The following is a 22,289-nucleotide window of genomic DNA, read 5'->3' as shown; positions in this document are numbered from 1 at the left end:
TGTGTGATTCCTCAGAACATGCCTTGAAGGAGCTGACATGTACTAATTTAGCCTGCCTAAATCAAGATATAGGCCGCTGTATTTTTTTTTATAATCTTTCCCACTACTCCTCCCCCACATCCCCTTCAACAGTAGCTATAACTGGTATTTTTCCCCAAGAACCAGCATGGGGCTGGGCCATTAACACACAATTCTCAGATGAAAGAGAAACTAGGTTTGGGATTGGAGTCAAACATTGGGCTGAGGGTCAGTAGAAGGAGAAGGACTCTAAGGGTATCCAGAGACTCCTTGCCTCCCTTCATGGCCAGCATCCTACATTTTCTGTAGATGCTCACCCTCCTCTGTAGATTCCAATGGAGTATTCCTCCTGAATTATAGGACTCACAGGTGTGCTTCCACCGTGAAGCCTGATAATCAACAAGTTAATGAGGCAAAACATTCTAATCACTGTTGTTCGAGTACCACGTAGCCAACCCAGCAGATGTTAAATTATACCCACCTCCAGAGAGTGGGCAAGAGCCAACTGCCAAAAGAGAGGAGAAACTGGGAAGATGTAGAGGGAGTGGAAGTCGAGCTCTTCAGAACTTCTTCTCTTAGAGTCAGTGGATACAATCAATCAATCAACAAACATATTAATTGCTTGTTCTGTGGTTGGCACTAAGCTAGGCTTGATGGATGTAAAGACAAAAAAAAAAAGAGTCCCTACCCTCAAGGAGCTTGCATTCTATGTTAATAGAAACAATACGCTCGTTTGGGGAGGAGTGATTTTATATATGTAATAGGTTTTGTATTTCTTGCCTATTCGATGATAGGGGGAGGGAATTGGAGAGAGAGATAACCAAATTATGCCATATTTACAAAACAGAGCATACAATGATGGAGGGGAAGACTACCAACTAGGGGAACCCAGAAAGGGCTTCTTTAAAGAGGTGATATTTGAGGACAGCTTAGTGGCTCAGTGGATGGAGAGCCAGGCCAAGAGATGGGAGGTCCTAGGTTCAAATATGGCCTCACACTTCCTAGATGTGTGACCCTGGGCAAGTCACTTGAACCTCATTGCCTATCCCTTACTGCTCTTCTGCTTTGGAACTAATACACAGTATTGATCCTAAGATGTAAGGTGAGGGGTTGTTTTTTTTAAAGAGAGGAGAAATTTTGAGGTAAGTCTGGAAGAGAGTTAGTGATTGCAAGAACTGGAAATGAAGAAGGAAAACATTTCAGGATATAATTCTATATATAATATATAATTCTCTATATAATAATATATGTGTATATATATATAAAACATATATATATATATATATATAAATTTACAACAAATCTGTGAGGTAGGTGCTATTATTATCCCCATTTTACAGCCTGGGAAACTAAGACTGAGAAAAGATTAAATGACTTGGGGTCCTATAGAACTTGTAAGTGCCAGAGGTGGGGCAGCTAGGTGGTTCAGTAGATAGAGAGCTAGGGCTAGAGATGGGAGGTCTTATGCTTAATTCTGGCATCAGACACTTTGTACTTGTGTGCTCCTGGGAAAGTTGTGAAAGTCCATTTGCCTAGTGCTTACCATTCTTCTCCCTTGGAACCAGTACTGAGTATGGATTCAAAAATGGGAGGTAAGGGTTTGAAAAAAATAATAAGTGCTTGAATCAAGATTTGAATTCAAGTCCTCCTAATTCCAAGTCATCAGTTGCCCTTTTTCATATACAATATTCCCAATAAAAGGTCCTTGAGGAATTTTGCTTGAATGCCTTTAGCACCAGGGAGCTCACCACTTTAGGTGGTGGCTCATTCCAGTTTTGGAAAACTCTAATTGTGAAGAAATTCTACCTTGCCTTAAACCAAAATCAGCCCCTTTGTGATTTCCACCCATTTGGTGCCACCACTCTCTCCAGGGCCAAGTAGAATACAGTAGGACCTTGTTTTATGCAACCAATACATTCTAAGACCCTTCACATAATTGAAAATTGTTCATAATAGGGAACCCCATTATTTAATAAGCATTTCTTATGTAAATATATGCACTTAATGACTTTTCTTAGACTTATCAGAGCTACCAGCATCATTACTCTTGTGCTTTGGGGTCATTATTAATAATTAAATAGCATTAATGAAACAAAGAGAAGGACTGCTCTGACTCAACACTACTTTTTACATGTGAAAATTGAACAAAGCCTGATTCGAGAGCCAGTGTTTGGCATAAAACAATGTAAAGGCTCACACTAATGTTTCTCAGAGGAAGAATGAGCATGACTGGTCAAACTGCTGCGAGACTTTATACAGTTTAGGAAAATAGTGTGGATATAGTGCATTTTATTTTAGATATTTTTCTACTTTATTTTTTCAACTGCCATTCATGTATACCTGAATTGGAGTGTGTTGAGATCAAGTAAAATGAGATGCTACTATAAGTCTGATTCCTCTTTTACATAATAGCCCTTTCTATATTTGAAGTCATCTATTTCATATCCCTTTCCCTTGAAGCTGATGCTGATGATGCAAACTGCCAGCTACTGCCCTTTTACCAATCTAGTTTCCCCCATTCCAAGATCCTACAGTCTGACCCAAATGATTGGATTCTCTCTTTATTCCTAGTATTTCTGCCTGTTGCTTGTCATCTTCCTCATTGAGCTGGTGGCTGGAGTTCTTGCCCATCTTTACTACCAGAAGGTGAGTAGACTAGCTTTGTGCTCCATGAGCTCCCTCCAAGGTCTTATCTTTATCTGTTACTGTGAGTAGGCAGGAAGAGGGAATAAAATGGGGCAGAGAGAAGATACGAGACAAAAGAGGTTGTTGCCATGTCTTGTAATATCCCTGTACCTCCAACTTATACCTCCCTGACTTCCACTCATTCTCCTTGGTTGCTTCATCCTCACAACGATTCTAGAAAAGAAATCAATCAATAATCATTTATAAAGTAACTATAGTATGCCAAGCTTTAGGCTAAGAACACAAAGATAAAAATGAAGCAGTTCCTCCCCTCAAGTCACTTTTATTCTAGTAGGAAAGGCAATATATAGGTATACAAATATATATATATATATATATATATATATATCCCAATATAAACAAAATAAAGGCAAGGAGGTACTAGTATCTAGGGAATCAGGAAAGGTCTCATGTAGGAGGTAAGGCTTCATCTGACCTTTAGTGAGGACGAGGAGTCAGAGATAACATGGGAGTGCATTCCAAGAATGGATGACAGCCTGTTCAAAGACATGGAGATGGGGAGATAGAATGTCATGTGCAGAGAAAAGCAAGAAGGTCAATTTGGCAAAACTGGACTGTTTACAAGGGGTAGTAATATATAATAAGCCCAGAGAGGTGGGCTGGAGCCAGATTGTGATGAACTTTAAATGCCAAACTAAAGAGTTTGTATTTGATCCTACAGTTAGTTGGAAGCCCTGGAATTTATTGAGTGACAAGGTCAAACCTGTGCTTTAAGAGCATCACTATGGCAGCTTTATAGAAGGGGGCTGGGAAAGAGGAGAAGCTGGACAAAGTGAAATCAACCAGGAGGTTTTTGTATTAATCCAGGCAAGAGCCCAAACTTAAAGGGTGGCTATGTGAAAGAGAAAGGTCAAATTCTCATTCTGGGATAATTATTAAAGCCAGTGGTTGAACTTATTTCCCTTTCAATCCTAGATTGAATGATTTAGGATTAACAATTTAGTCAATGATTCAAGAAATCAATCAATATTTAATGAATACCTTATTTATTCAAAGTACTATGTCGGCAACCACAGGAAATTCAAAGACTAGTATCACAATCCCCTGCCCTCTAAAGCTTATATTCAAAGAACCTCATAGAAAAAGAACTCAGAAGTCATCTACTCCAACCCTGAACAGAATTATCCTCTGCAATGTGCCTGATACATTGTCATCTACCTTCTATTTAAAGACATCCCATCAATTTAGAGAGAGACACACCTAAAATTATTATAACAGAAATACCAGGCAGTTTGGTATAATGGGAATAACCCTAAATTTAGTGACAGGAAAACTGGGTATGAATCCCAGATTTGCCACTTAACTGTGTGATTTTGAAAAGATTTTTTCATCTCTCTATGCCTCAGTTTCCTGACCAGTGATATGGAAGAGTTATCATTGATCTCTAAGAATTTTCTAGCTCTAGAAATCCATGAATAAAGTAGACAATACATACCATAAGAAATCAGGTAAGGGAGAGAGTCCTGAGGGCTTAGGTATCAAGACGGCCTTCATGGACAAAGAAATTTCTATTAACATAATTGATTGCATCAACAACAGAGAGAACAAAAATCATATGATTATGTCAATAAATCCATCTCTCTCATTCCCAGCTAAGTGAGGCACTAAAACAGCATCTGAATCAGACTCTGACTAATTATATCAATAAGAAACTCTTATGACAAACACAATACTCATTCCTATTAAAAATACTTGAAATTTTAAACCATGTCTTGAAAGATAGATAGGATTTAGATAAGTGAAGGGTAATCACAAAGGTACAGAGGTAAAAGAGTCAATGACTATCATCTTAGCTATAGAAGAAACTTTTTGGAACTTGTATGAGATGAGGTAAAATGGGGCCAAATAGAGATCACTGAAAACTAGGCTAAGGAAGGAATTGGTAGGAAATTGAGTCACATCCCTGGGGAAGCTAGGGCAAAGGACTACACTCTGGTCAGCATCAAGGGATAACATCATTGCTGATAACTCATCATGACCATGCATGACCATGAACTTAAGCATACGATAGTTGTATATGCCTGGGGCATGAAGATTTTTGAAAGCAGTTTGTGCCTGAGTCATATTTTCTTATTCTGTTCCATCCCTACTTCTCTCTCTCTCTCTCTCTCTCTCTCTCTCTCTCTCTCTCTCTCTCTCTCTCTCTCTCTCTCTCTCTCTCTCAGCTAAGCGACGAGCTAAAACAGCATCTGAACCAGACTCTGACTGAGAACTATGGCCAGCCCAGAGCAAAGGAAATCACATACTCAGTGGACCAACTGCAGCAGGATGTAAGATGCCACTCCCTTTCTTAGCTTCCAATCCCCATTCCCTTTATTCATTGTCTCTAAACCATCTCCCAGGTTCCCCTATAGAAAGGAAGTTAGTTGTGCCAAAGAGAATTCCATATTGGGCAAGCATCAAAGACTGAGATGACCCAACTCCAGAAATATTTTTCTAAGAAACCTCATCTTTTTGTTTTCTTCATTTGTCAGGATATTATAGCAAAGTGCTCACCTTAGTCCACAATAGTTTGTGGAACACAGCTTATAGATAGGAAGAAAAACATGTATTAATCAAACCACAGAAAAATCTTAGTATTTGTATAAAACAAAGAGAGAGATCATTCCCACATTGTTGGGATCTCATTCCCAAAAAAATGTACATAGGTGCCCATTTTTTAAAAATGAAGGGAAAAAAGACAAAGAGCAGGAGAAAAGCTGAAAGGCTGGAGAAGTTAACTAAAGATTGACTATAGTGAGAGAGTAGAAGGGGTAGGAAGAGGTGTAATTGTTGATGATCATCATCTATAAATCCCCTTCTAAATACAAGCTGTGCTTAGCTTCTGTTTGCATTGGATCATTAGTAGGAAGCAACTAATGGCCGATCAAGTATGTTTGAACAGCTAGCCCCAGTTCTACAAAAGGCTGCTATAAATAAATAAAGTCTTCTTTGGGAGCACTCAGGAGAGGATGCAACAATTTATCACAACAGTTCACTACCAGAGAGAGCTACAAGAACTTCCAATAATATTAATTGGAACCTGAGAACTCAGATTCTTGCTTCCTACAAGAAAGAGAACTTGCCATGGTCAAATAGCTACTATAATATGTACCAAGAGCAAGCTGATATTCCTTCTAGAAGAGAAGATTAAAAGTTTTCAGAGGATAGAGTAAACTCACAATTTAAAATTGTGTAGGAGACAAAGATGGGTGGAAGCCATCACATTCTTTGGGATTCCAAAAAGTAGAGGTAGAAGCCATGGATTTGGGTAGAGAATGGAGTCTTGACAAATTTTTTTTTAATTAATTAAAAAAAAAACAGGAGTTTTCAGGGAGGCAGAGTCAAGATGGTGGCATAGAAACAGCAAAAGTCCAGACATCTGAATACCCTTCCTTACCAATTACAAACTAAATGCTCCTAGGGGACTGAAAATCAAACCTAACAACAAGACAGAACCAAGGAACCCTCCTGCTGGACTCAATCCAAAAGATACACCCCAAAAAGCCAGAATTTGAGAATACTTGGGTTTATTTAAGGGGAAGCCAGAAGGAAGGTCCCCGGACCCCTCCTACCCCCCATCTAGAATGCTAAGCCTCCAGTGGCAGAAAGAACCTCTGGTCAGGCAAAGGCACTTGTCTGGAGGGTGTAACTTGCCTGTAGGGTGTGCCAAAGCCAGAGCATCAAACGCAGGTGGCGGGGAAGGAGCTGGAGAGGGAGCACAGAGCAGGCAGCCTGGTCACAGAGGCAGAGACCTTCCATATTGCTCGAGCCTTCCAGGAGGTTTTGGCCTCAGAGCACATCCAGCCCAACCCAGCTGAACTTAATCCCATCAAAAGTCTTCAGAACTCAGGGAAGCCCAAACTCCAACACCTCTTCCCCACAGACTTCTGGACTTTAATCCAATCAAAAGTCTCCAGAGGACAGAGAAGCTCAAACCCCAACAACACTCCACCACAGACTGCATGGAGAGATCTTCTGTCAAAGCTCCAAGAGGGGAGACTGACAGAAAACCCCAAACCCCCCAAAAAATGAGAGGATCAAAACCACAGACAATGGGGAGTAAAGAAGGGGTACATATGAGCAAACAACAGAAAAAGAAGAAAGAAATTACAATAGACAGTTTCTATACAGTCAATAAACAAAGCAAATGGAACAGAGGAGGAGGGATCATCAAATGACAAATCAGAAATCCCAGCAAATTGGATACACACTTTGGAAGAACTCAAAATGCAATTCAAAACACAATTAAGAGAGGCTGAATACAATTGGTAAAAGAACTTAAAAACTAAGATAAGTCATCTGGAAACAGAAAATAGTATCTTGAAAGGCAAAATCAACCAGCTTGAAAATGAGGCAAAGGAGATGAAAGGTGAGGCAAAGAAGAAGAAAGATGAGGCAAAGGAGATGAGAGATGAGGTAAAAAGGATGAAAGATGACCTCCAAAGAAAATCAGACCAGAAGGAGAAGGATGACCAAAAAGCCAGGGAGGAAATCCAATCTTTAAGAAACAGAATACAACAACTAGATTTAAGTGCCCTCACAAGGCAGCAAGACACTATAAAACAAAACCAAAAGAATGAAAAGATTTGGGAAAATATGAAGCATCTCATTCACAAAACAGATTATTTGGAAAATCGTTCAAGGAAAGACAATTTAAGAATCATTGCTCTACCAGAGGACCAAGACAAAAGAAAAAGCCTGGACATAATACTACAGAAAATTATCCAAGAAAACTGCCCCGATATTCCAGAACAAGGGGGGAAAGTAGAGATTGAAAAGATCCACAGATCACCTCTTGTACTTCATCCCCAACTGACAACACCAAGAAATGTTATAGCCAAATTCAAAAACAATCAGATGAAAGAAAAGATATTACAAGCTGCCAAGAAGAAGCCATTCAGATACCATGGAAACACGGTGGGGTTAACACGGGAACTGGCTGCATCCACACTGAAGGACCGAAAGGCATGGAATACGATATTCCAGAAAGCAAGGGAACAAGGTCTACAACCAAGAATCAACTACCCAGCAAAACTGACTATATTCTTACAGGGGAAAGTATGGTCATTCAACACAATAGAAGAATTCCAAGCATTTGTAAAGAAAAGACCAGGCCTGTACAGAAAATTTGATGCCCAAGCACAGAACTCAAGAGAATCATCAAAAGGTAATTTAAAAAGAGGTAAAAAAGAAAAATAAAACAAAACAACAACAAAAAAACCTTTTTTTATGAGACTCAATAGGTTTAAATGATATGTATCACTATAAGAAAAGAGGTCAAGGAAACTCTTAAAAACTATTATTATCACCTGGGCAGCTAGAAGAATTACACTTAGAGGGAACAGTGACAAACTGTATAGGATGAAAGGACAAGACATAAATAGGTATATAGATATATGTATGCGTAAATACATATACATGTGTATATATATGCATGTATATATATGTATATATACAACTAGAGCTAAAAAAGAGGCTAATACTAAAAGAAATGGGAAAAGAAACAAAAGGGAGTAAATTTATATGTCACAAAGAAGCTCATGGCGGGAGGGGGGAGAACATCAATACATTGGAAGGGTAAAGAGATTGGAGACAGGAAATCCTCAACTATTACATGCATTGAAATTGACCCAAAGAGGGAAGAACAATCTGTGCCCATTGGGGCAGAGAATAGATTCGTGCCCTATAGGGGAGTAGAAGGATAACAAATGGACTGGTGGGGAGGGACGCAGTATAAGGGAGGGAGAGGGTTGGGGATAGTTTTAAAAAGACTGCAAAGAAAATAAGGGGGGAATGAGAAGGGACGGGGTAGAAAGGGAAGTAAAACAAGGGTGGGAACTAGGGGGACTGATTAAAACAAACATTGGTGTAGAAGGAAATAGTGAAAGAAGAAAAGGCAGGACTAGGAGTAGAAATCAAAATGCTGGGAAATACACAGCTGGTAATCATAACTCTGAATGTGAAAGGAATGAACTCACCCATAAAGCACAAGCAAATAGCAGAGTGGATTAAAATGCAAAACTCTACCATATACTGTCTACAAGAAACACACATGAGGAAGGTAAATACGCATAGGGTGAAAGTAAAAGGATGGAGCCAAATCTATTGGGCATCAACTAATAAAAAGAAGGCAGGAGTCACAGTCATGATATCTGACAAAGCCAAAGTAAAAATAAATCTAGCTAAAAGAGATAGGGAAGGTAATTACATCCTAATAAAAGGCAATATAGACAATGAGGAAATATCAATACTCAACATATATGCACCAAATGCCATAGCAACCAAATTTCTAAAGGAGAAACTTGTGGAGCTCAAGGATGAAATAAATAAAAAACTATACTAGTGGAAGACCTGAACCTTCCTCTATCCGAACTAGATAAATTAAACCAAAAAATAAATAAGAAAGAGGTAAGAGAAGTGAAATAAATCTTAGAAAAGCTAAAGTTAGTAGACATGAGGAGAAAAATAAATAGGGACAAAAAGGAATACACCTTCTTTTCAGCAGCACATGTTACATTCACAAAAATTGACCATGTATTAGGGCGTAAAAACATTGCAAACAAGTGCAAAAGAGCAGAAATAATAAATGCAACCTTCTCAGATCACAATGCAAGGAAAATAATAATTAGTAAGGGTACGTGGAGAGGTAAATCAAAAATTGATTAGAAATTAAACAATACAATTCTCCAAAACTGGTTAGTTAAAGAACAAATCATAGAAACAATTAATAATTTCATTGAAGAAAATGACAATGATGAGACGTCCTTTCAAAACCTATGGGATGCAGTCAAAGCAGTTCTCAGGGGGAAATTTATAGCCTTGAGTTCATATATTAACAAATTAGGGAGGTCAGAGGTCAATGAATTGGGCATGTAAATTAAAAAACTAGAAAGTGAACAAATTAAAAATCCTCAGATAAAGACTAAATTAGAGATCCCAAAAATCAAAGGAGAAATTAATAAAATTGAAAGTTAAAGAACTATTGATTTAATAAATAAGACTAGAAGCTGGTACTTTAAAAAAACAAATAAAATAGACAAAGTACTGGTCAGTCTAATTTTAAAAAAGGAAAGAAGAAAACCAAATTGACAGTATCCAAGATAAAAAGGGAGACCTCACCTCTAATGAAGAGGAAATTAAGGCAATCATTAAAAACTATTATGTCCAATTATATGGCAACAAATATGGCAATCTAGATGATATGGGTGATTACTTACAAAAATATAAATTGCCTAGACTAACAGAGGAAGAAATAAATTACCTAAACAACCCCGTATCAGAAAAAAAGAAATTGAACAAGTCATCAAAGAACTCCTTAAGAAAAAAATTCCCAAGTATAGATGGATTCACAAATGAATTCTATCAAACATTCAAAGAACAACTAATCCCAAACTATTTGACAGAATAAGCAAAGAAGGGGTTCTACCAAATTCATTTTACAACACAAATATGGTACTGATCCCAAAACCAGGCAGGTCAAAAACACAGAAAGAAAACTATAGACCAATCTCCCTAATGAATATAGATGCAAAAAATCTTAAATAGGATACTAGGAAAAAGACTACAGCAAGTCATCACAAGGGTTACTTACTATGACCAGGTAGGATTCATACCAAGAATGCAAGGATGGGTTCAATATTAGGAAGACCATCCACATAATTGACCATATTAACAAGCAAACTGACAAAAATCAAATGATTATCTCAATATATGCAGAAAAAGCCTTTGATAAAAATACAACACCCATTCCTATTGAAAACACTAGAAAGTATAAGAATAGAAGGATCTTTCCTAAAAATAATAAATAGCATATATCTAAAACCATCAGCAAACATCATCTGCAATGGGGATAAACTAGAAGCCTTCCCAATAAGATCAAGAGTGAAACAAGGATGCCCTTTATCACCTCTATTATTTAACATTGTACTAGAAACACTAGCAGTAGCAATTAGAGAAGAAAAAGAAATGGAAGGTATTAAAATTGGCAATGAGGAGACTAAGCTATCACTCTTTGCGGATGATATAAGGGTCTACTTAAAGAATCCTAGAGAATCAACCAAAAAGCTAGTCGAAATAATCAACTTTAGCAAAGTTGCAGGATACAAAATAAACCTGCATAAGTCCTCAGCATTTCTATATATCTCCAACCCATTTCAGCAGCAAGAATTAGAATGAGAAATTCCATTTAAAATCACCCTAGACAATATAAAATACTTAGGAATCTATCTGTCGAGACAAACACAGGAACTATATGAACACAACTACAAAGCACTCTCCACACAATTAAAACTAGATCTAAACAATTGGAAAAACATTGATTCCTCATGGGTAGAATGAGCCAACATAATAAAAATGACCATCCTGCCCAAATTAATTTACTTAGTTAGTGCCGTACCCATTGAACTACCAAAAACCCTTTTTACTGAATTAGAAAAAAACATAACAAAGTTCATTTGGAAGAACAAAAGATCAAGGATATCCAGGGAACATGGGGGGAAAATGCAAAGGATGGAGGACTTGCAGTCCCAGATCTCAAACTATACTATAAAGCAGTGGTCATCAAAACAATTTGGTACTGGCTAAGAGACAGAAAGGAGGATCAGTGGAATAGACTTGGGACAAGTGACCTCAGCAAGACAGTCTATGATAAGCCCAAAGATCCCAGTTTTGGGGATCAAAACCCACTATTTGATAAAAACTACTGGGAAAATTGAAAGACAGTATGGGAGAGATTAGGTTTGGATCAACACCTCACACCCTACACCAAGATAAACTCAGAATGGGTGAATGACCTGAATATAAAGAAGGAAACTATAAGCAAATTAGGCGAACACAGAATAGTATACTTGTCAGATCTTTGGAAAAGGAAAGACTTTAAAACCAAGCAAGAGCTAGAAAAAGATCTCAAAATGTAAAATCAATAATTTTGGTTACATCAAATTAAAAAGTTTTGTACAAACAAAACTAATGTATCCAAAATTAGAAGGGAAGCAACAAATTGGGAAACAATCTTCATAACAAAAACCTCTGACAGAGGTCTAATTACTCAAATTTATAAAGAGCTAAACCAATTGTACATTGCAATAAGAGGGATAGAATCTACAGGTAGAGGAATATTATATTCCAGTGGTACTCTATCCTTATCAAACTTCATCTGGAAATTTGTACCCAGTTCTCAGCAGTGCAGTTTGTAATAGTTAAAGGAACTGAAGAGGATTAAAGAGGGACAGGAGATAAGGAAGGTTTTGTAACAGGGAATTGTTTTTCTAACTTTGTTGTTGTTATAAAATTGAATTTGTAACAAGGAATGGAGGAGTTGAAGAGACAGAGGGAATATGGATGCTGGTGAGGTAAAAGGAGGGAGATATCCCCCACTGAGAGGCTATCTTTGAAAAAATGGGGTTCCCAAGAAATGGGCCAACTCTGATAGCCTGAGGGGATGTCTTCTCTTTTGACTGATGTTGAAGATATCCCAGGGCAGGTAAGCATGGACCCCCCTGAGGGACAAGCCTCCCCCCAGACCAAGGTCACCTAGCAGGGGTCCAATAAGGACTGTTTATGTTTGAATGACTGTCTTTAGGTTCAGCTCCCTCTATGTCCCTCTGAAATTATAGTCCTCCTCTTATCTGACTGTGAGTTATTTAAATGAGATGAATTTAATAACAAGTTTGAATTAGGAAGATATCAGGGAAGAGGGAATCAGGATTTTCCTAGATTGGTTTTGAGTCTTTCTCAGCTTTTGAGCTGAGGTCAGGTCTTTGCTAATCTGTGCTAGTTTTCTTAAATTCAAAGTCTTTAGCAGTAGACAGTAAGAGGAAGAAAAGGTTCTGGCCTTCAGACCTGGTTGGGTCTGTCTCTTCATGCTAGAGCCCTAAAGACCTGCCTTACAGTTCAAACCACTCCCCTTAAATCCTTTTGTTCGATGACACAATCACAGGAATCCAGGTAGAGCACACAGTTGGGGAAATCCAGGAATAGAGGTACGTCTATCTGGAGACAGGGAGAGAGCACTCCTTCCAGTCCAAGGACCAGGAAAGAGATCATCCTTTAAGAACAACTGTCACTCTCCCAGTCACCACTCCCCACCAACTGTCATTGGTGTCCATCAATTTCACTCTAACCTTCCAACTGCTGTTTGCTCCAAATCAGTGGCAGAAAGTCCAGAACTTGATTCAGTTTTCCTTTCCACAAGTTTAAGAAAGTTGATAAGCTGAAGAGTGTCCAAAAGAGTCCAACCAGGTTGGTGAAGGTACTTGGGTCCCTAGCATATGAGTATCAGTGGAAGGAATTGGGCATGTTTATCCTCATGCAGAAAATACGATAGCTGTCTTCAATTACATGAAGGACTGGCATGTGGAGGAAGGATTAGACGTATTCTGTCTGGCTTCAAAGAACCGAACCAGGAGCACTGAATGGAAATTGAAAAGAAGTAACTTAAGATTTTATGTGAAAAAAACACTTCTAACAATCAAACTCCAAAAGTGGAATGAATTTCCTGGAGGCTGGACAACCATTTTTTGAGTAAATTATAGTAGAGATTCTTATTGGATTGGACCAATGAAGCCTTCATAAGGACAATGAAGAAGCATGCCTCACACTTCTTCACATACAGGTAAACAATAGATACAGAGTGAGAGATATATTTTCAGATACAATTAATATATGGCCTTTTTTTGCTTGACCATATTTAATCTGTTACAAGAAAAGGCTTTGAGGTAGAAAGGAGGAATGTGTTTGAGAGAGAATTTCAGGATAGTATTAGTGATGCCAAAGAAGAAGAAAAAAAGAAATAAGTATCAATGAAACAAGAATAATGTATTGAACAATAATAATAATAATAATAACTATCACGAAAGCTAACATTTACACAGTTCTTACTATGTACCAGATATGATGCTAAGTAATTTACAAATATTTTAACTTAATCCACACAATCCTGAGAGATAGGTGCTATGATCCTCATTTTACAGAAAAAAAGCAGAAGAAAATAGAAGTTTAGAACTGGCGGCAGACCAACAGGGAAGTGTTGGTACTACTGTATTAAATTTGATTAACATATTTTTATAATCTAAGCCATATGCCATAGAGATTAGAGGTCTACATGCAGTTCTCTTTGTCTGTTCATTGTTTATGGAAATGCTCACATTCACTGATGTTTGTTAAGACCATAATAAAACTAAAAATAATTTTAAAACAAATAAAAAAGAAGCTACAGAAGACACTGCTATCCTGTATTCTGATTCTGACCAATATGAAGAAATGCTCATAGACATTTCCCTGCTCATAGATGACTTATAGGATAAAACACTATACTTAGAGTCAGGAAGGCCTGGGCTCATATTCTGCCTCAGACATTTACTAGTTGTACAGTCCTAGATGAGTCATTTGACCTAAGTCTGCCCCAGTTTCCTCATCTTTCTTTTCATCCTCTGACTTTTTTGCCTCATTTTCCAGTTGGTCAATTCTGGCTTTTAAAACATTATTTTCTTGTTTTAATTTATGTGCTTCTGTTTCCAGATGACCTATTTTCCTTTTTTTAGCTATTGTTTTCCTTTTCTCATTTCTCTTCATCCTGTCTTATTGGATCTTTGAATTCCTTTTTGAGGTCTTCCAGAGTCTGAGTCCAATTCCCTGGATTTTTGAGGTTTGGCTTGAAGTTCCTTGGATCCTGTTGACCTCCATTAGTTCTATTTTTTGGTCTTTGTTCCCAGAGAAGCTTTTGGCCATTGCCTTCTTTTTTTACTCTTTTTTTCCCCCTTAGTGTACTATAAACTCTCTCTCTTGGTTTATTAAAACAGGGCATTTGAGCTGCTCTGGCCTGGGGGAAATCTTTAGTCTTCTCTCTCCTCCCTTGGTATACTGGATTAGACAGGTTGAGCTGACCTGCTGTGCTAATCTGCCCTGAGGCCAAATCTTCATGCCCCACCAGATGCCCCCTGCCCAAGTTCCTCCCCACCAGTCTCTGTCAGAGCCTTGGACCTCAAGTGGTGGATCTGAGGTGCTCCAATGCAGTTGTAGCTCCAGTCCAGGAATTCCACAATTAGCCTATGAAGAGTAAAATAGGGCAATTATCTAATGAGATTTATGTTTATGTTCATCAACCAACTTGGACTTTTCAAAGACATACAGAGGGCAGCTAGATGGCTCAATGGATAGAAATCCAGGCCTGAAGACAGGAGGTCCTGAATTCTAATATGGCCTTAGCCACTTCCTAGCAAGGCAAGTCACTTAATTCCAACTGCCTAGCCCTTACCAGGTTTAGGGAAAAAAAGATTTGTTCTGAAGAAGGAAACAAGACCAGGTAACTAGTGACATGGACCTCAAAGAAAAATGTCAGAAATATAAAAGCTCAGAATCAACTAAGGCAAGGATACAACATAAAAGAAAATTTTAAAGGATGTTTCTATCTGTGTTGGAAAAAAAGGATGATAAAAAGAGGTAAGATTATAGCTTATAGTGTATAGGTTAATAATAATAGCATTTATATACAGTGCTTTAAAGTTTACAAAGCACTATAAATGATATTTTTCTTATTTGATCATCACAATTCTATTAGTGTGTCATGGAAGATCCTCCCCTCCCCCTCCTGAATAGCTTTACCTGTCTATCAAACATTCTTGACATACCACAGTTGCTCTACATGCTGTGCATCAATAAAGGTCAAGGCTTTGGGAGAATATAGGGAGAATCAAGAGAAGCCAGGAATAGAATGAAGAAGGAAGAAGTCAGGATGCAGAGCAGGCAGGTGGAGGGAAGGAGGAAAGAGACTGGAAGGCTAGGAACTACATGGTCAGATTACTTATAGGAATGATTGTATACCCTTCCAATAAACTTTATAAAATATGTATCTGGATAGAAATATTATTCAAATTCTTACATTAGTTAGGTGCTTTTCTTATCCCCATTTTACAGAAAAGGAAACTGAGGTTGAAAGGGGGTAAATTATTTTGCCCAAGGACACAGGACTATTAAATGCTTGATCAAAGATTTGAAATTGAACTTTCCTGACTCCAGATCTAATGTTCTTAATAAGTGTAGTATACAGCTGCCTGCGTTAAAAATAACAGTGATGGGGAGGGGACAGAACTTTTTAATTCGTATTTTCTGTCAGTTTTCTCTGTCAAGGAGAATTATCTTTGAATGAGAAAGGAAAGAACAAAAATAGGGAATCAAGAACACAGACAACTGAGAGGATGACCAAAAAAAGGCAGTATGAGATAGTGAAACAGGAAGGAAACACGTGTTCAGCACTTACTGTGCTAAGCTGGCTGCCCTTAATGAGTATAATTTCAAAGAGTTTTATGGAACCAGGAGATGCTATTGCTGAGACAGTGTCAATGGTCTTTAAAAGACCATAGAGGATAGACACAGCACCATAGGCCTAGAGAAGGGAAAATATTGTCCCAATATTTTTCCATCTGGACCTTGGTTTTCATTATGTAACACCATGTTATGATAATTAGCTCATTTTATGTCTGGGGGCAATATAATGGGCCCTAAGATCCACATGCTTCTATCCTCTGAGGCTTTAAAGAGTTCATTTTAAAAGAAAAGTTATCAATTCAATCACAATCTCTCCATGCCTCCAGTGAGGAAAATTCCTAACATTCAGGCAGAGGTTAGACTCCCTGCCTAAATTTACATTTATATCTATATCTAGTTAACCCCTGGCCTCTTTGTAATTGAGGCAAAATTCAGGTCACTGGAAATGTTTCCATGACAAAAAAGCAAATTTTATTAAAGTTTCTGTGAATAGACAGAGAAGAAAAATCAGAGAATATTTAGGCTTTTCCCCAGGACTTTCTTCAGTCCTTAAGTAAGTGGGTGTAACGATGGCATCAATCCATAGCATCTCTTCTGCTCTGAGATGTCTGCAGTCTTGAATACTGTTATCTCTTTTCTCAATTATAGTTCAGCCCTATCCTCTCTTTCACCCCTTTACTGATTGTGCAAGGGCTACTGATTTCTGATTCAGTTCTATATGACCCAGATTTTCCCCTTCCTTTCTAGATCATCTGATTTTCCCTCTAGTTCTGAGATAATAGTGCCTTCCTTTTATATAAATTCTTTAGGGATTAGCCAAGTCTCTCCTGTAATGACTTTGACTTTTCCTAAGAAGTGTACAGGTCCTATTCACACTCAATTCTGACTGATTGATTCAATTAAGAAGTGTTCATACCTGACAAAGGTAATTACTGTTATGTCAAATCAATAATCAATGGGACCCACTCTTACAAGAGAGGAGGGATGGGGGAGACGTGGCTAAACATGAAAATATAATTTTTTCATTTGAAAAAAATGGGGAATGGGGTCTTTTATGGGCCATTATAGCCAAGTCTCCATTCGTTGGAATAATGAAACTTGTGAAGTTGTGGCATATATTCAAATCTGCTCCACTTGAATTTATAATCATTTAAAATATGGTAATTGGTTTGAGCCCAATGGCAATATGCATGAATTCAAATAATGCAACCATTTCACAGGGTTCATTATTCCCACTAATAAGAACCTAGTTCAATCCGAGTCAACAGTGCAATATGGATGACAAGAAAGCTAACATAATCTTCCACTTGAGACAGGCATTGTGTTCATATCAAGCAAGGTGATGGTTTTCTCTGTAGCTATGTTCTGTCCCATCAGATCATATCTGAAGAATTGGATTTAGTTCTGGTTACCACATTTAGTGGGGACAAGCTTCAGAGAAGCCAGAAGAGAGAAATTGGAATGGTGAGAGAATTAGAGACCTTGCCTTATGAGGACTGATTAAAGGAACTAAGAATGCTTAGCTTAAATAAGCAAAGACTCAGACAAGGAATGATAGCTATCTTCCCGTATCAGAAAGATTGTTAGCTGGAAGGGTAATTAGAGTTGTTCTTCTTTGCTGTCTTCCAGACTTCTCTATTTCTCTTAAGAGCACTACCATCCTGCAAGTTACCCAGGACCATAACCTCAAAGCCATTCGTGACCCTTCCCTCTTCTTTACCTCTCTCTATATCCCATCTACTGACAAGTCTTGTCAATTCTACTTTGATGACATCTCTCCCATCCACATTCTTTTCTCTATTCAGCACCAAACATTCACTACTTCTTGCCTAAACTATGGCAATGAGGAAGAACTAAGAAAAGGTAAGGATTAGACTTTTTGTTCTTTAGTTGTTTTTCAAGCATGTCTGACTCTTTGTGGTCCCTTTTGGGGTTTTCTTGGAACAGACACTGTAGTGGTTTGTCATTTCCTTCTTCAGTACATTTTATAAATGAGGAAAAACGGGATTAAGTGACTTGCCCAGGATCACACAGCTATTAAGTGTCTAAGGCCATATTTGAACTCAGGAAGATGAGTCTTCTTGACTCCAGGCAGAGCACTCTATCTACTGCACCACCTCACTGCCCCTGAAAATTAGACTAGATATGAGCTAAAACTTCATAACAAGAGCTCTTCTAGAAAAAAAGTAGACTGCTTCAAAAGGCTTTTTCCTCAATATTCTCTGTGACTCATTTGCTGTATTTATCATTTAGAAATAGCTCCTGTAGAAGTATTTTGGAATATATTTCCTCTAAGTGCCCCTGAGATTCTATTATTACAATAGGGGGAAAAATAGACAAGGCAAATTGTATAGATACACCTCCCCATCTTGTATTTCAGAAGTTAATTTTTTACCCCAAGCATAAAACTTTTCATTTATTCTTATTGAATTTTATCTTATTATATTTTATCATTTTATTAGATTCATCTCAATGTTCTCACCTAAAATTGTTTGAATCCTGAATAGCACAATTTGAATCCTAAATAACATAACTGCTTATGCTAGTTATCCCTCCCAATTTTGTAATGTATGAAAGTTGTATAGCATTTCATCTCTGCCTTTACCAAAGTCAGTGAGAAAAATGGCAAATAGCACAGGACCATGAAAGATCTCCAGAACGTGCCATTTAAGACCTTCTTCAAAGGTGACATGAAATTTTTAATGGCTGCTCTTTGAACCCAGGCACTCTAGCAGTTTCTAATTTGCCACTATCAGCTAATCCTACAACTTTTAATCTTTTCCAAAAGAAATGCATGAGAAACTTTTTCTGATTTTTTTTTAAAGCTTAGGGTAAGCATCAGCATTTCCCTGATCAATTGGTTAATTAACCTTGTCAGAAAAGAAAACAGCTCTAGCATCACTTGTCCTCCTGTTTTCTTTCTTTTTTTAAGCCCTACCTTCCATCTTAGAATCAATACTAAGTATCAGTTCAAAGGCAAAAGAGTGGTAAGGGCTACTGACTTGCCCAGGGTCATAAAACTAAGAAGCATCTAAGGCCAAGTTTGAACCAAAGTCCTCCTGTCTCCAGGCCTAGAGCCACCTAGCTATCCCTTACACTGTAGCCTTTCTTCCATTTTTTTCCCTTTTAAACATTACTTTATTTGGTCATTTTCAAACATTATTCATTAGAATCAAAGATCATTTTCTTTTTCTCTCCCACCACCACCACCCCTCCCAATGGCGATGCGTGCTTCCTCTGGGTATCACATGTGTCCTTGGTCCGAACTCTTTTCCATGTTGTTGGTATTTTCATTAAGGTGTTCAATTAGAGTCTTTCCTCAATCATATCCCCTCCACCCCTGTAGTCAAGCTGTTGCCTTTCCTCGGTGTTTTTACTCCCACCGTTTGTCCTCTGCTTGAGGGTAGTGTTTTTTTTCTCCTTGATCCCTGCGGATTGTTCAGGGATACTGCATTGCCACTAATTGAGAAGTCCATTACCTTCAATTGTACCACAGTGTATCGGTAGCTGTGTACAATGTTCTCCTGGTTCTGCTCCTCTCGCTCTGCATCACTTCCTGGAGGTTGTTCCAGTCCCCATGGAACTTCTCCACTTTATTATTCCTTTTAGCACAATAGTATTCCATCACCAACATATACCATAATTTGTTCAGCCATTCCCCAACTGAAGGGCATCCCCTCATTTTCCAATTTTTGGCCACCACAAAGAGCGCAGCTATGAATATTCTTGTACAAGTCTTTTTCCTTATTATCTCTTTGGGGTACAAACCCAGCAGTGCTATGGCTGGATCAAAGGGCAGACAGTCTTTTAGTGCCCTTTAGGCATAGTTCCAAATTGCCCTCCAGAGTGGCTGTATCAATTCACAACTCCACCAGCAATGAATTAATATCCCAACTTTGTCACATCCCCTCCAACATTCATTATTTTCCTTTGCTGTCATGTTAGCCAATCTGCTAGGTGTGAGGTGATACCTCAGAATTGTTTTGATTTGCATCTCTCTGATTATCAGAGATTTAGAACACTTTTTCATGTGCTTATTAATAGTTTTGATTTCTTTGGCTGAGAACTGCCTGTTCATGTCCCTTGCCCATTTATCAATTGGAGAATGGCTTGATTTTTTGTACAATTGATTTAGTTCTTTATAAATTTAAGTAATTAGACCTTTGTCTGAGGTTTTTGTTATGAAGATTGTTTCCCAATTTGCTGCTTCCCTTCTTATTTTAGTTACATTCGTTTTGTTTGTACAAAAACTTTTTAATTTGATGTAATCAAAATTGTTTATTTTACATTTTGTGACTCTTTCTATGTCTTCCTTGGTTTTAAAATCTTTCCTGTCTCAAAGGTCTGACATGTATACTATTCTGTGTTCACCTAATTTACTTATAGTTTCCTTCTTTATGTTTAAGTCATTCGCCCATCCTGAGTTTATCTTGGTGTAGGGTGTGAGGTGTTGATCCAAATCTAATCTCTTCCACACTGTCTTCCAGTTTTCCCAGCAGTTTTTGTCAAATAGGGTTCTCAATCTGCAAACATGTGTTTTGATACTTTAAGAACTATATTTCATTAAAATTCATTTCCTTCATAACTGTGCATCTTGTTTGATTAATTTTAAAACATAATTTTGAGAAGGAATTCATAGATTCATCAGATAGCCAATAGGGTCCCTGACATTAAAAAAGGGGGGGGGGTTTAAGAACTTCTAGGCTGGATCTCTTGAAACTGAATAGATAGTGGTCAAAAATGTGGGCCATTGGTCCTCCTTCTGATCTCTCTGACAGTCATCCGAGGTCAGGTGAGTAAGGAAAATGGTTCTTCTAACACCATAAACATCACTTCCACCTGATGCATATACTCTGGGGGTAACTCCAAACCCTGTGCAGCTAACTAACATTGGTCCTGAAATAGCTACCTTTTCTCCTGTAAATACTTTCTGCCTGGCTAATTACCTTGATTGCCATGAGTCATTTCCCGGCAAGTTCTCTAATTCCACGTGGGAGTAATGGTGATGGGGGGCCTCCTTTCCTCCAGCCCCCTGGAATCTGATTTGACTTAATACAAAATTAATACCTACATGCCAGAGAGTGAAATGCATGGCATTGCAAATGTGTTATTTATAATATAAAATCATATTTTTTAATGTCCCTCCTCCCACTCCTCTGTGTTTTGTGCCCCGGCTAGTTGCCTGCTTTGCATCCATCTTTGCCAGGGTTCACTGGTTGGGGCTCTCCTGCAAGTGTACTTCCCACCATTGTACTGCCCTCAGGATGTGCTCTCTGCCCTATCAGTTCAGGTGCTGTGGCAGCAACAGCTCAGCCGACTGGGAATACAGCACCTACATCCAGTCTCCAGAAGCAGAGGGCCGGAGGGTACCTGACAGCTGTTGTAAGACAGTCGTGGTCCTCTGTGGTCAACGGGCCCACCCTTCCAATATCTATAAAGTAGAGGTAAGTAGGAGACCCTGAGATAATGCTCCCTCACATTGGCATCTTAGGGAAGGTGAGGAAAGGGGTGGAGGAAAGAATGGGAGGGAGAGAGACAGAGAGACAGAAAGAGAGAGTCAGAGCTAGAGACAGATAAAGACAGAGACAGAGACAGAGAGAGCCTGGCAGCAGTTTCTGTCAAAACCATAGTATTTTAGATCCAAAAGGAACCTTTAACAGGAATTCCTTCCCTTGCTCCCTTGTGAGTTAGGAATCCAGGATTGTAGTCCAGCCTCTGCAACTAGTTGTGAGATTTTGGGCAATGGATTCTCTCTCTTTCAACCTCCATTTCTTCATAAAAAGAAAGGGGTAGAATAGATGATATCTGAAATATTTTTCAACTCTGATATTTCTATTTTACTGATATTTTATTTATCTTATATTCTCTAAGCAATACCTCAGGGCAAATTCATGTTGTATGCTCTGTATTTGGGGTAAAGGTAATCCATTCTCATCATTATTTTTTTAGCAGACTTCAAGCTCTCTCAGGGCAATTGTGGCTTCTGTTTATCTCAGAATCTGCCCCTGCCATAAACTAGCTTAAAGTGCTTCCTTTCAGGATCAGTCTTGGCAATGGCATCCTCTAAAGGTAGCAAAGGATTTCAGGATCCTAGCTGGATGGAGATGCCTGGTGGTTTGTCCAGAAATCTATCCACTTCCTCCTCCTCAAAAATCCACCCTCATCTCTGAGATTGGTCCTGTCCTTGGGATTGGCAGAGGCTTGACTTTATTCATACTTGCCCTTTTGGACTTATGGGAAGTAGGTTTACAAAGGTTTTTCTACACAACTCTGTGGGGTAGCAATTTTAAGTATTAGTATTCTACTTCATAGATAATAAA

At 38.3% G+C, this 22,289-nt stretch overlaps 1 protein-coding gene across 1 annotated transcript in view; it reads left to right on the top strand.

Annotated features, from left to right (window-relative positions):
• The window catches only part of TSPAN11 (tetraspanin 11), a 190,584-nt gene that overhangs the window by 152,731 nt on the left and 15,564 nt on the right, over positions 1 to 22,289 (top strand). Inside the window, exons 4-6 of the mRNA XM_001372627.5 lie at positions 2,590 to 2,664; positions 4,890 to 4,994; positions 21,255 to 21,413. Coding sequence (XP_001372664.4) covers positions 2,590 to 2,664; positions 4,890 to 4,994; positions 21,255 to 21,413 — 339 coding nt within the window. The remainder of the gene's footprint in view (positions 1 to 2,589; positions 2,665 to 4,889; positions 4,995 to 21,254; positions 21,414 to 22,289) is intronic.

Source organism: Monodelphis domestica, chromosome 5 (assembly GCF_027887165.1).
Source record: "Monodelphis domestica isolate mMonDom1 chromosome 5, mMonDom1.pri, whole genome shotgun sequence".
In the NCBI taxonomy this organism is placed as follows: Eukaryota; Metazoa; Chordata; class Mammalia; order Didelphimorphia; family Didelphidae; genus Monodelphis; species Monodelphis domestica.
Note: the sequence above shows the minus strand (reverse complement) of the source record. Positions and strands in the feature narration are given on the sequence as shown.